General features: G+C 31.2%; 1 protein-coding gene across 1 annotated transcript; it reads left to right on the forward strand.

Annotated features, from left to right (window-relative positions):
• The first annotated feature begins 1,842 nt into the window (after positions 1-1,842).
• Positions 1,843-6,086, forward strand: LOC142618583 (mannan endo-1,4-beta-mannosidase 4-like). The gene is made up of 5 exons (XM_075791526.1): positions 1,843-2,181; positions 2,370-2,564; positions 3,498-3,620; positions 5,162-5,367; positions 5,732-6,086. Exons 1-5 carry the CDS (start codon positions 1,843-1,845, stop codon positions 6,084-6,086), a joined length of 1,218 nt encoding a protein of 405 aa, XP_075647641.1.
• Positions 6,087-14,155: the final 8,069 nt, after the last annotated feature.

The raw sequence follows: 14,155 nt of genomic DNA on the forward strand, positions 1-14,155 counted from the left end.
AATTATGAATAAGTTTGATTATATTCTTTATATTGAATGTAAATTTTTGTTTATAGGTTTTTGGTTGTGTTATATTCTTCAGAAAAAAAATAAAATAAAAGAGTTTATATAAATTTGGCAACAAAGCTAAATAGATAAGCCTAAGAAATGTTTACTAATAATAGTTTTATTAGTAACTTTTTTATTAACATGATTTGAAAAAAAAAATTGAATAGAGAGATAATTTATTAACGTGATTTAAACTCTACTAAAACTTTTTTAAGGGATTTTTTGAAAAAAATTTCAAAGTAATTTTCTAATTATTAACTAATATGTGCTAATTTCTAACTACCAAAACCTAGAATTGAAATACTAATTTGTATGAGATACCACTTCCAAATTTAATATCTTAGCTATTATATATTATACGCTGACTTTTCTTTTTTTTTTCAAAAGAAGCGTTTTTCTCTCTCCCTGCAAAACAAATAGATTATAATAAGAATTAACTAGACAGAGGTAATACTACACCACCTCTTTTCTACAACTTCTTTTCTACAATAGATGTTAAATTTAAATCATTTTTCACGCATATACACACGCTACACAAATGGATTAAAGCAAGAATTAGCTAGATAGGGGTAAGACTATACCACCTATTTTCTACAATAGATGTTAAATTCAAATCATTTTTCATGCATATACATACACATGTATCGTGCAGTGCACAGGACTTAAAGTTTAAGTTTAAACTTAAACTTGGTAGGGTGAAACTCACTCAAGTTTCAATATCTTTTTCCATGCTTTCAAGGACAAAAATTAAATTCTCATGAGAGTCTCTCTACATCAAATTTTTAAATGTTTAATAATTTAGATAGTTCTTAATTATTAAATTGAGGTTTCTACTTAAACATGATTTCAATTATTATTTTAAATACTTTTTGACTATTAATTTCAAGGGTTTTCATTTAAATATATGTGATTAATTGAGCCTTAAAGTTCAATGTATTATTGAAAATCATTTTATATATACTTTTTAGGTACCTCTATCATCTTCCATTCAATTTAATATATATATATATATATATATATTTATTTATTTATTTATGATACCTTAGTCTCATAAAAAATGTATTTATTATGTAACTTAAAAGTAAAATATTCATTTATTTTTATTATTTATTTTCAATAAATTAATAAAATATTTATTTATATATGAATTTTGAATAAACCGTGCATCAGGCATAATGCTAGTTCTACTATATTACACAAATATGACAATGATTCATTGCATAAAGTAAATCCCCATACAATTAACTCTAAAATCTCATAAAATAAAGAGGAAAAGATATACACAGAATAATTAAACAAGTACAACTATTCATTGCGTAAAGTAAATCCTCATACCCCATAAAATAAAAATAAAAAGAAAGTAAATCCTCATACAATTAACTCTAATTTCTAATAAAATAAAGAGGAAAAGATATACCAGAATAATTAAACGAGTAATAAATATCACATCTTCATGTATCTAACATAATTATCTCATAAATTGAATAGAGTATCCTCCCTCTCATATTGTGTGAAGCAATCTGTGCGCATCCTATACACTTTTCAGCATAGATACAATATTTATGACATGCACGAGCTACCTTCTATATATAACCCGTGAGAGCATGCTTATATGGTATACACACCCCAAACCTTTGACACCCCTCACTGTCCTTTGATTTCTTTCATTTCCCATTCTTCCCTCTATCTCCTGTTATAATTCATCAAGAATATATCATTGGTTTCAGTTCTTACTTCTTACTATTCAGTGTAAACTCCTGATTATAAATTATATTCAGGGCTTAGCGCTAAGCTATGTCAGGGAAGAGATTTTCCAATTTACTTTTACTAACCCTAGTGGTGCTCTTAGGGACAAAGGGAAATCTTTGTGAAGCTCGCTCTACAGGTTTTGCTTATGTTACAACAAACGGGACTCGTTTTGTTCTAAATGGGAATTCGGTGTACTTAAACGGCTTCAATGCTTATTGGCTCATGTATATGGCATCTTTCCCTGCCAATAGGGACAACATCACTGCTACTTTCCAACTAGCAGCAAAGTCTAAAATGAATGTGTTAAGAACTTGGGCATTCAGTGATGGGGTTGAACGAGCCCTTCAGACTTCTCCTGGTGTTTACAATGAGGAAATGTTTGAGGTATGATTATATTATAGAATTTGTTTCAATGAATGGATTCCTCATCATGATCAGTTATATTGGGTCAGATTGACCTTCGAAAAAAACAAATAAGATTTGACTAATTAATTAAGGTCCTATATTTTTATATAGCTTTATTTATTGATTTGAAAAAAAATTTGTGTGTGAATATTTTGTGGTTATGTCAGGGATTGGACTTTGTAATCTCAGAATCCAGAAAATATGGGCTACCTCTGATATTGAGCTTGGTAAACAACTTTGCTGATTTTGGTGGAAGAAAACAATATGTGCAATGGGCTAGGGAGAGTGGCCAGACCTTGGAGAACGATGATGACTTTTATACAAACACTGTCGTCAAACAATACTACAAAAATCATGTCAAGGTATACAGAGTATCTTATATACAAGAAGATAGTATCTCTTGAGACAAATTTGTGAGATCAATTTCTCACAGTGCGTAAGACGTAATGTATGAGAGAATTGTCATAAGAACGTCTCATAAAATACCTTTTACATTTAAATTAAGACAATTGATAAATATTCTAGGTACAAATTCTGAACATGATACTTTCCTGGCTTTTCAAAACATAATCTAAAAACTAAGAAGTACTTTTTGAGAATTGTTTATGAAAAACACACAAATCAAAATAAGAAGATAAACAAGGTAAGTTAAAATTTCAAACTTTAGAAGTTAATTAGTCCATAAATTGTTTGCCTCTTTTGTATAATGGGGTCAAAGATGCAGCGGAGTTAGCATGCTATAAAAGCCCTTCTATGGCATGTAGTTACTGTTTGGGGTCCACCTTCTCTATTGTGCCTTTTTAAGTTTTGTCTTCTATTTCCTTCTCAAGAAAAGGAAAAAAAGTTTTGTAGTAACGTAGTTACGTATGTTTTGAGAATGGTGAAGAAAATTAATGAGTTATGGTATGGACATAGAATCTTTTGCCAAAAAATTTACATTTCCCATCCCTTATTTTAATTGGGTCCATCATAAGCAAAATATATATATATATATATATATATATATATATATATATATATATATATACTATATTCATAATATTGTTATTGGTTCTATTATAAATTTATTATGTAAATTATTTTTTTGGCTATTAATAACAGCTAACAATCTCTCGTTTAAGATTTATTATAAAAGTGAAACATTTAAAATTTATTATAAAAGTAAGTTTTGTGAAAATAAGGGAATGAGTAAAAATTTTAGTTACACAATTTGGAAGAAATGTATCAAATTGGTAAATTGCATTTAACACTGATTTGTGTTTGACATTGACCATTGGTGGCACATTGGATTGCAGGCCATTCTCACAAGAGCCAACTCGATAATTGGGATACCGTATAAAGATGATCCGACGATTTTTGCATGGGAACTAATCAATGAACCTCGTTGCGAAACTGATCCCTCTGGTGGATTTGTTCAGGTCTCTTTTTCTCTCACATACTCACACAAAAATTGTGTTTCTTGTTAGATTGCGTATACAATATCATATTTTCATCTTGTTTATGGAACACAAACTCATAGAGAGACTCATGGATTTGCAACTGCATATGATTCTTTTGTTTTAAGAATCCAAATATAGTGCTAAATCCATGTTAGGACAATGGGGGTGATTAAGGCTTTGCGTGTTTTATAATGAAATGTTTTCTTACTTAAAATATTTTTAGTGTAAAATGATTTGATTTTAATCGTTAATTGCGATTTTAATTCTTAAGCCATTTTATCCATCTAATTTTGTTTGGTTGCATTGAAAATTTCTAATGACAATAATAGTTGGGGAAAGGAATTGAGTGATGGTATTTATAGTGACAAGAGAGATTGTGGGCGAATATAATGGTGCCAGTGGCAATAACAATGGTAGCAATTGATAATTGGAAACCAATGGCATGATACATGCCAAGTGGTGCCCGGTGGTGATGGCCGATAATTGGTGGCTAGCGGCAAGCATCTGGCATGAAGGTGATGATGAACAGGCCGAGCGGCAACGATGTTATGTAGGCAGTCAACAAGTTGTGGTGGCGGTGGTCAAGCAAATGGCAATGAATGGGTGTCTTGTGGTGGCATTGTCTAGTTTTTTTTTTTTTTTTTTGGAAATTTAATTTATACTTAACTATATATCATTTGTCATTATATTAAGAATAAAGTTTGACTACAAAATTAGTTGTAGTCTAAGACTACAACGTCGTCAATTCAATATCTTTTTATTTGAGGTGAATTTTAACAAATCTACCATTAAATTACATTTTCTTCTTATATCCTCCATACTTGCAAAATTTATAAAAATTTAAAGATCAATAGTTATAGCATTAATAAATTGTTTAAATTATAAGTTTTGTAATTTAAAATTATGTATAAAATATAAGGTTATAGATCATATAGTAAATAATATCTAATTGACACAACATTTTATATGTGTATTAAGAGCATAAAGAATATACAATCCAACAGTTAAATTTTCAAAATATGTAGTAATATTTTTTTTAAAGGAAATTATAGTAGATTATAATCAATTTTGTAGCTAAACTTTGTTTTTATATTAATATAATTTTTTGTTGGCTAGTATTTTTAGTTACACAAAATATATAAAAAAAATTGTTTTTTTTTAAAGAGTCTTTCTATAGACAATTTCACATTAAATTAATCTATCACTTCACATATGCATCATGTCTCATTAAAAAAAGAAGCTAATTTGCATATATTGTAAATTTTTGTTTTGTCCCTAGTTCTATTATTTTTTTAAAACATTTTAAGTCAAACAAAAAAACAATCCAAAAAGTTAGACTTTGATATTTAACTATGATGAAGGCTAAATCCTTAATTTTCTTCTTTTTTTTTTTTTTTTCTAACGCTAATCCCATATTGGGACAAGACAACTATCCATCCACAAAAAGCTTCCAACTTTGTTATTTTGATTATTAACTACGTCAAATATTTCTTATTTTTCATCTTTGAATTCCTTTCCAGGAATGGGTGAGAGAAATGGCAGCATTTGTTAAGTCCATTGATAGTAACCATTTGCTGGAAATAGGGCTTGAAGGATTTTATGGGGATTCAATACCACCGAGAAGGGAGTTCAATCCTGGCAATGTACTTGTTGGGACTGATTTCATTTCCAACAATCAGTTACCAGGAGTTGATTTTGCCACAATTCATCTCTATCCAGAACAATGGTAATCTTCTAAACTTTGATGCAAGAAAATAAAAAGTCGTTACTGTGTTTGCCTTCATTTGCATCGATCAACATCTTTCAATGTGTGTGTTTTAAACCGGAAAAGTTCAAATTATACTTTGGGCAACTCTTTGCCAAGGTAACATCATATGATAACTTTTCATTTGATTAACAATTCGTCTCCTTTTTTTTTTTTAACAGGCAGATAAATTTCATATAATTGTAAATTACCTTCTCTTTTGAAAACAGTAAATTATTTATTATTTGATTTATAAATTCATGTTTTATTTTTAAAATATAAAAATCTTGTCTCCCTATTCTTGAAGTCAATAATTAAATATTGTCTCTTTTGATAAAAATGGCAGGTTACCGAATTCAAATGATTCTGTTCAAGCTGCTTTTGTGGATAAATGGATTGAAGCACACATCGAAGACTCACAATCAGTATTACAAAAACCACTGGTCTTGGCTGAGTTTGGCAAATCATCAAAGCTCCCAGGGTACACCCAGGATCAGAGGGACAACTATTTTGCAAAGCTTTATGAAGAGATCTACAACAGCTCAAGTAATAAGGGCCCATTGGTAGGTGGGATTTTCTGGCAGGTCCTTGCCCAAGGAATGGATAGCTTTAGGGATGGTTATGAAGTTTTATTAGAGGAGAGCCCTTCAACCACTAGTGTCATTGCTGCACAATCAAGCAGGCTATTGGCTCTCAAGTAAAAAACATAACTTTCTCCATTATTTTGTCTCTTTGACCATTGCATGGGACATCATCAATAAACAAATTAATCTTTAAAGTCAAGCTTTGGGCAGTTTTTTGGGCAAAAATATTGTTTTGCTAGTTAACATCTGCTTTTGACTAACTTGACATAATTTGAGGCCTAAAACAATAACTTAAGTTGGTTTTTGATATTTAAATATCAATAAAATAAATTTATTTAATACTAACCAAAAAAAATTTTACTTGATGAACTATTACAAACCAAATTACAATTTATTTTATATAGAAAATTAAATATCATAGTTTAAGTATAAAATTTAACAAAAAGAAATGAAAATTTATAATTTTTTTATTAAAAGGAGGTTTAATTTATCTTGAATGTGGTCATGGCTAAAATCTAATTTTTAATTTTGATTTTGTATTAAGAGAAAGATAAAGATTAATTGGTGTGGTCATGTTGGAGATTGGATGGCTAATTTTAAAATGGTCTACTTGTTAAGGGAAATTAATCACTATTGATGTTTCAGCACATTTACAATCCTTTTTTTTTTTTGTCAAAAAATTTGGGTTTTGGTTGGGTTAGGTTTCTAGTAGTTTAATATTTTGGTGGTCTTTTTGAAAAAGGGAAAAATAGTTCACAATTTTTTTATTAAAAAAAAATTTTGGCCCTTTTTATAATATGGTTGTAGTATTTTCTGAAGGGATGAGACTTTATTGTAATGGGTACTTTAGGCCTAGGCCTAAAACTGGCCTTGCATTTGCATGAAGTTCATATTCCATCCTTAAGCTATAAAAGGGTTATAAATAAATAAATAAATATATATATATATTTAATATTCCAAGTCAGACATGTTAAATTCTTTAATGCTAAAATTAGTGCCACCCAATTAGACATGTAGGATAAGTAAAAAAGAGTGTGCAAAAAAAAACTAAAACTCTAATGTTTATGCCAAGAGTCTTATAACTCAATTAGTTGATACATCTTAATGTTTCCAAAAGAAATATTCAAAAATCAAATCCACCATCTCCAACTATTGAATTAAAAAAAAAAAAAAAAAAATAGAAGAAGGAAAAACTCTAATGTTTTTTAACAGTTTAGGACAAAAAGAATAATTTTTAAGTTTAAGAAACGAAACAAGTCAACGTGTAGGTTCATATTCCTGGTACATAACTCACTTTGTTTTTTGTTTGTAGTGAAAAGATAGAAGATATGTAGCTCTTAAGTTTTGTCTAAGTAAATTTTACTAAAACATTATTTTGACAAGTAAACCAATGAACTTCGTTGTCTTCACATAATATTCTTGCTAGCAAATATCATCATGATTAGAGAATGATCACTATATCATGTATACAAATTCAAATTTTTAGTTTTTTCTTTTTTAATTTTAAATATATATGTATAATAAGATAAAAGTCTTATCATAGAAAAATGACTTATCCATAAAGATTGTATTTCAAAAAAAATAGGCCAGAAGGGTGGCTGTAAGTACATCATCTAAAATGAAACTTTTATCACAACAAAAAGTTATGTAGATGACTTTGGTCCTCGAAGTCCAAAATTAAATTTATTTAGTAAAACATATTTCTAGATATCTTTTTTTTTTTAAAAAAACAAATGTTAATTCTTTTCTTTAATTAAATTGTTTACATCTCTACTTCTTTTTATTATCTCCTATATTTCTAGATATTTGAGTTCAAACAATAAGGTCCAAGTTGCTTTTGTAGATAAGTGAATTTTAGTCCACCACCCTACATATAGTGTAGAGTCTTCATTTGTTTTGAAGGAAGATATTCTCAAAATTTGACCCTAAAAAAAAAAGATAACCTTATGGAAATTTATGAAGCTATTACATCTCACTTGACATCAAATTGCCAAAGTCGTAGAGCTAGTAAAAACCCATCATGAACTATACCATAAACGACATTTTCTTTGTTTAAAACTTTTATTATTTCCACAAGCCTTAAAATATAAGACTTGGGAATTGGAGGAAGTATAATCTGTTATGGATGTATTTTTCCTGAGAGTTGGGGGGAGGGGGAGTTCTCAGGTTGTAACTCTAGGGAGCACTTTAGCATAGATTTTTAGAAGTAAAAAATAAAATAAAATTGTTTGCCTTTTCTAGTGTTTAGTGTGGTGAAAAGTGGAAGTCAACATACGTTTTCGTCGTTGAAGTTAGTGTTTGTATGCACTACTAGAATAAATTTTCACAGCTTTTTAATCACAAAATGCATTCTAAAAAATATTGAGGTATTCGGTTGGATATTTTAGAATCTGCAAAAACCATATTATCTAGAATACATTTTCTCAATTTTATTTTGAGAGCAGAAGCCAAAAATTACAAAAACACTACTTGGCACTTTCATCTTACTTCTCACAATCTAATTTTTGCTTCTCATTTTTTATTATATTTAAGTGTGACCTACTGACAAATACTCACTGACACACCAATGTCTCTTTCTTTACTTCCTTCTTTTTATTTTTTATTTTTTATAATTGTTCTCTGTTTCTTCTCTCTGCTCTTCTCAGCAAATTCCCCATCTCCTTTAGCTCACAATCATTTCTTTCTCGATCAATCTCACTTTCTCAACCCACGATCACTTACACAAACACTAAAGTAAAAATCTCAAAATCAAAGTATTCAACAGCAACAACAGAAAAAATTTCAAAGTCACAGCAACACTCTCTCTCTCTCTCTCAAGCCAAAATCACTCTATCTCCCCCATCTCACCTTTCATTTTACCAAATGCAGATATGACTACAAGGAGGAGGAGCACAAACAAGAAAATAACTTATTTGGATATGTGATTTGGAATATGAATCTCCGCTATGTGATACTACTACACATCATCATCATTGGCATTATTTATTTGGGGTGTGCGATTTGGGAGATTCAGAGGGAGTTGGTACGTGGAAATGTGGAGAAAGTCGTTAGACACAAGAAATTCGACAAACAATTACACACCCGTCTAATGTGGCTGAATTTTAGTGGTGGATAAAAAAGTGAAGTCAATGATGAGTCCAGATAAAAATCTTGATAATTCTATTATTGTGAAAAAATTTGTAAATTTTTTTTGTGTTGATAGCATTGATCGGATATGTGAGGAAAAAAACATACAAAGAGAGGGATGTGGATTTAGTAGGGGCTAATGTGGAAGAGTGAGAACTCAAATTTATCAATATAATCATTAAAATTATTTTTATTGAATTCTATTTAGAACTCAAATTTATATTAGATAAAAATGATATTTATTAATATGAATCGCATCATTTCAGTTGGTTGATTGCAATTTAAGTAGGTCAACACCAAATTAACCCATTAATTGATCTGTTTTGACATGAAACTATTTACACTCAACACCAACTCACAAAAAATCATGTCATGTTTAAGGATTGTGTCAAATATTGCCACCATTTAACGGTATGTACTATATAGGGATGACGATGTTGCTCTACTCCTCTCCAACCCGCCTTGGCCCTCAAAGGTGGTGGTGCAGGGCAAGGACAGATTTACGTTGTTCCGACCCACATATATTTACAAAATACCCATGTGTTATTAATACTTCACAAAAATACCCTATAATTTATTGTATTAATAAATATTTAAATGCTTGGAAATTAAGACCTTTTGTTATTATTGTGATTTTTTTTTTTTTGTTAAATACTTTGGATTATATTATTGAGTTCTTGGTAAAAATTGATTTGATATGATGTGATCAATTTAATTGCAATTTCAAATATGATTTATATTATTTTAATAGGTGTAGGCAGAGTAAATTAACACGTGAGTGAGGTTTGTGGGGCAAGGATGCAAGGCAAGTTGCCCCAACATGCGAGGCAAGGCAACTATCTTATAGGACGTGGACGGGGCATCCAAGATCTAGACATGATCTGCCTTGTTACCACCCCTAGATATGTTGTTGTGAATGAAGATTTTTGTGCATATAATTCCATTTTGGGATATCCCAAAATGTTGTCTTGTTTCCAAAATTAAAAGATACTAATTAACTATCAAGACGTGATCTGCCTTGTTGCCAACCCTACATGTGCAATAGTTTATGGGGGTAAATATACATTCTCCTAGTCTATGGAAGTGAGTGTGATAGAGAATATAGTTTAGTGAGATAAAGTGCAATGTTCCCATAATGTTTTCATGAGAACAATATTTTCTAATGTCTTTGTTTCATGCTTGTTTGTATGTATTCCCCCAATATATAGGCCACTATTGTAGTCTTTTTTTTCCTTGATTTTAGTTATTTTCTTTATCATGGCTATACTTACCCATAAGAGAGACATAATTGCCTCCATTTATCATGGACCTCTTTTTATTCAAGCGGAAACACATTTTTAGTCCCTAAATTTTAGTGTCACAGTCAATTTGGTCCCTACATTTTAGGAACGGTCAATTTGATCCTTGCTATTTTCAAGTTATAGTCAATTTAGTACCTACTGTTAGATGACTAATGGAATCTACTGAGGTGGCAAACGGAATGCACAAGTGGCATAAATTAAATTAAAATATAAATAGTCCTTCCACGTCAGCACTTCCACATCAACTTTCATGTGAGTCTCACATGACTCACTTATCATCAACACTCTCACTCACTGTCAAACACTATTGAATTCAAAATCTAGTACATCTAAGCAACTTGACATTTTTGCTAACATGGTCAGAGTTTAACACTGGCAAGCAACTTTGACAGTCTAACTAAACAAGACGTGGGATGACATAGATGAGGTCGGTCGGCAACATGTGTCCTCTGCGAAACCAAAGGGACCAGGAGTAATCTTAGACACATTTTGAAAATACCCAAATTAAAATTCAAAAGAGATTTGGCTGTGAAGAAGAAGGAATTCATGTTCATTGTGGGTTAGGGACTCGGAATTTTAATTTGAGTATTTTGAATTCAATAGTGTTTGACAGTGAGTGGGAGTGTTGATGATAAGTGGGTCATGTGAGAGTCACATGGAAGTTGACGTGGAAGTGTTAACGTAGAAGGACTATTTATATTTTAATTTAATTTATACAATGTGTGCATTCTATCTGTCACCTCAGCAGATTCCATTAGTCATCTAATGGTAAAGACTAAATTGACTATGATTTGAAAATAGCGGGGACCAAATTGACCGCTCCCAAAATGTAAGGACCAAATTGACTGTGACACCAAAGTGTAAGGACTAAAATGGCGTTTTGACCTTTTATTTATTTATTTATTTATTCAACAGTGGGTGGGGGGATTTAAAATCTATACGTTTCCGTTGGAAACACTAGAAGGTGTCAATTGAGCTGCAAGACTCTTGGCTTAAAAGCCTACTTGAAATTTAAATATTTGATTGATGGCATAACTATTGATCTTTGATCTTCTAAAAATTTTGCAAGCTATGAAAGATATAGGAAAGAAATATAATTCAATGTGGATTTGTTAAAATTTATATCTAATAAAAAGATATTGAATAGAGTTATAGCCATTGCCTATAACTAACTAAGTTTGTAGTCAAATTTTGTTCTATGTATGTATTTTATGAATCAGCTATTATCATTGAAATCTAGAAATAGAAGGAAAAAAATAATCAACCACACCCACACCCACACCAGTAGCAACCCAAGCAACAAACCTAAACAAGCCCCAGCACCCATCCTACAAAGGCAGCCCCATGGGCATGCTGCCAAGCCTAGGGCATGCAGCAGCCAAGGCCAAGGCAACCCCCATGGGCAGGTAGCCAAGGCCATGGCAGCCCTCATAGGCAAGCAGTCAACGCCAAGGCACGCAGCCAAGGCCATGGCATACTTGCGTGGGCACGCTATCATGCCCCTAGGGCAGGCAGCCGAGGCCCTAGCATGCACACAAACATAGCAGCAACCAAAAAAAGGAACTCAGACCTGTGTAACCGACACTACTTGCAGAAAAACAGGATACCAAGCTGACACCATGTCAACAAAAATAATCCAAAAGGCAACTACCAAATGAACCCTAATCTGTCCCTCACAGCTACATCTCTAGGAGAAATTCTGATAGGAAATGTATCAACCCTTCATTTAACATCATCTACAATATGTTTAATCACCTGGTCCTCTGTAAGAAGCAAGCTTGAGAATCTGTGATTATTCATTTGTCTTCAACTCCATATATAATACACAGTAGTAGCTAATGCAACTCTTCCCACTCTACTTGATAGAGACTTACCCTACAATTTCTTTCCCTAGTCCAGAACATTCTCCCAATGACAACCCATCTGCTGCCTTAGGCAAATCCAGGCAACTTGCTGTCATATTCTTTTAGCATAGGAACACTCAAAGAAAATATTTGTCTCTGCATTCAATCTTATTTCCTGCAAAACCCACTTACAAGTCTCCTTGCCAGCCAGTCTACATAGGTAGTTAGTCTATTTATTAAAAATATCCATAAAATTAAAGCATGTTTTGGAATATTAGCTGAATCCAACACAAGCTTCCACCAATCAACTTCAGTAACTCTACTTCTTAAAGCTCCCAAGCTGATTTATAAGAAAATAAGCCATTTTTAGTGAGGATCCACACAATTCTATCCTCATCATGAAGCTGCAATTGTTGACATTCCTTTTGAATGAATTTCTGAGTTTCATATCCAAGTGGCCTCCATTTCTATTCATCATTTTTAAGCACGCTGGATACTAATGCAATATGATAGCTCCCTATTTCATAGATGAATCTAGTACTATATTTGACCTTGAGAACACCTTGAGGGTGCCAGTTATCAACCCATAAAGGCTCTTTACTTCCATCAGTAATCTGCCATTTAAAAAAGCTTCTCACGTACTCCTTTAGCTTGAGAATTTTCCTCCATTCCAGGAACAATTCTTGGGTATTAATGTCCCAAAAATTGTCCCTGGAGGAGATACTTACGAACTGCTACCCAAATAGAACTAGCCCTGAGCCATAAGATTCCAAATGTGCTTTGCTACCTCTAATTATGACGAGCTGGTCCAATTTTATTTTTGGACAATTATTAGTTTACATTTATTGTTTATGTAAATTGAACATATTTGCATGAACAGTCTACATTGCATATTGTTTATGCAAATGTATACAATGATGTACACATTTTTTTAATCTACAATGTAGATCTTACATAAACAGTGAAATGTAAAACGAATCATTTTTATTTTATGCACATCAATATATATTCTTTGCAAACTTTCCTATCCACTCAAAATCAGAAACGCGTACAAGTTGTTACTCTCTTATAACTAACAACTACCAAAGTTATGGCCTTATGAGTGACCTGCTTCAAGGCAGAGGAGTAAAATCATGTTTTTCATAATTATTATAATATTTCTACCATAAAAAATCCCAAAACCTGAAATTAAATCCAAGGAATTGCTTAGTGGTTTCTACATTTCATTTTAGTACATTTCCAATTGATTAGCAGTCAAAAAAAAGTATTCATTGGGATACGAATTCAATTTATAATTATTAAAAAATTATAAATAAATAAAAAAAATTTAAAAAAAAGACCAAACCAAAATTTTGGTCCTCAATTATATGGCAAGGTTAGACTATATCCTTCAAACCATCAGCTTAATCACTTTTTTTAAAATATAAATTTGATAGTTACAAATTACAATAGAAAAAGAGATATTTAAACTCTAAATATCTCTGTTGAAAACACCAAAAAGTGTCAATTGAAATAAACAGTGATAGTTTATAAATTAAATCTAGTCTAGGTTTATAGTTTTGACAGCCAATGAACTTTATCTTTGTAACTCTTTAATCTTGCATGAATAGGGATCAAAGCCAACCACAAGTTGAATCTCTCTCTCTCTCTCTCCTTATATGGAATTTAGGTCAAAATAACTGGTTGGTATCACCCTTTTACAAATATGAGGATAAAATTACTTCGCAAAAATAAATAAATACGAGGATAAAATTTCAATTCTAGACCCTGGGAAGGGGGTTGTATTCATTGGCAGGGCTACCATTTTACCCAATCTAGAGTTGCCCTTGCTCTTAATTAACACCCTCCAAGGAGAAGAATATAGAATTGCAACATTTGTAGCTTTCAATTTGTTTTTTTTATTTTGGTTGTGTAG

This window comes from Castanea sativa, chromosome 12 (genome assembly GCF_040712315.1).
Source record: "Castanea sativa cultivar Marrone di Chiusa Pesio chromosome 12, ASM4071231v1".
NCBI lineage: Eukaryota > Viridiplantae > Streptophyta > Magnoliopsida > Fagales > Fagaceae > Castanea > Castanea sativa.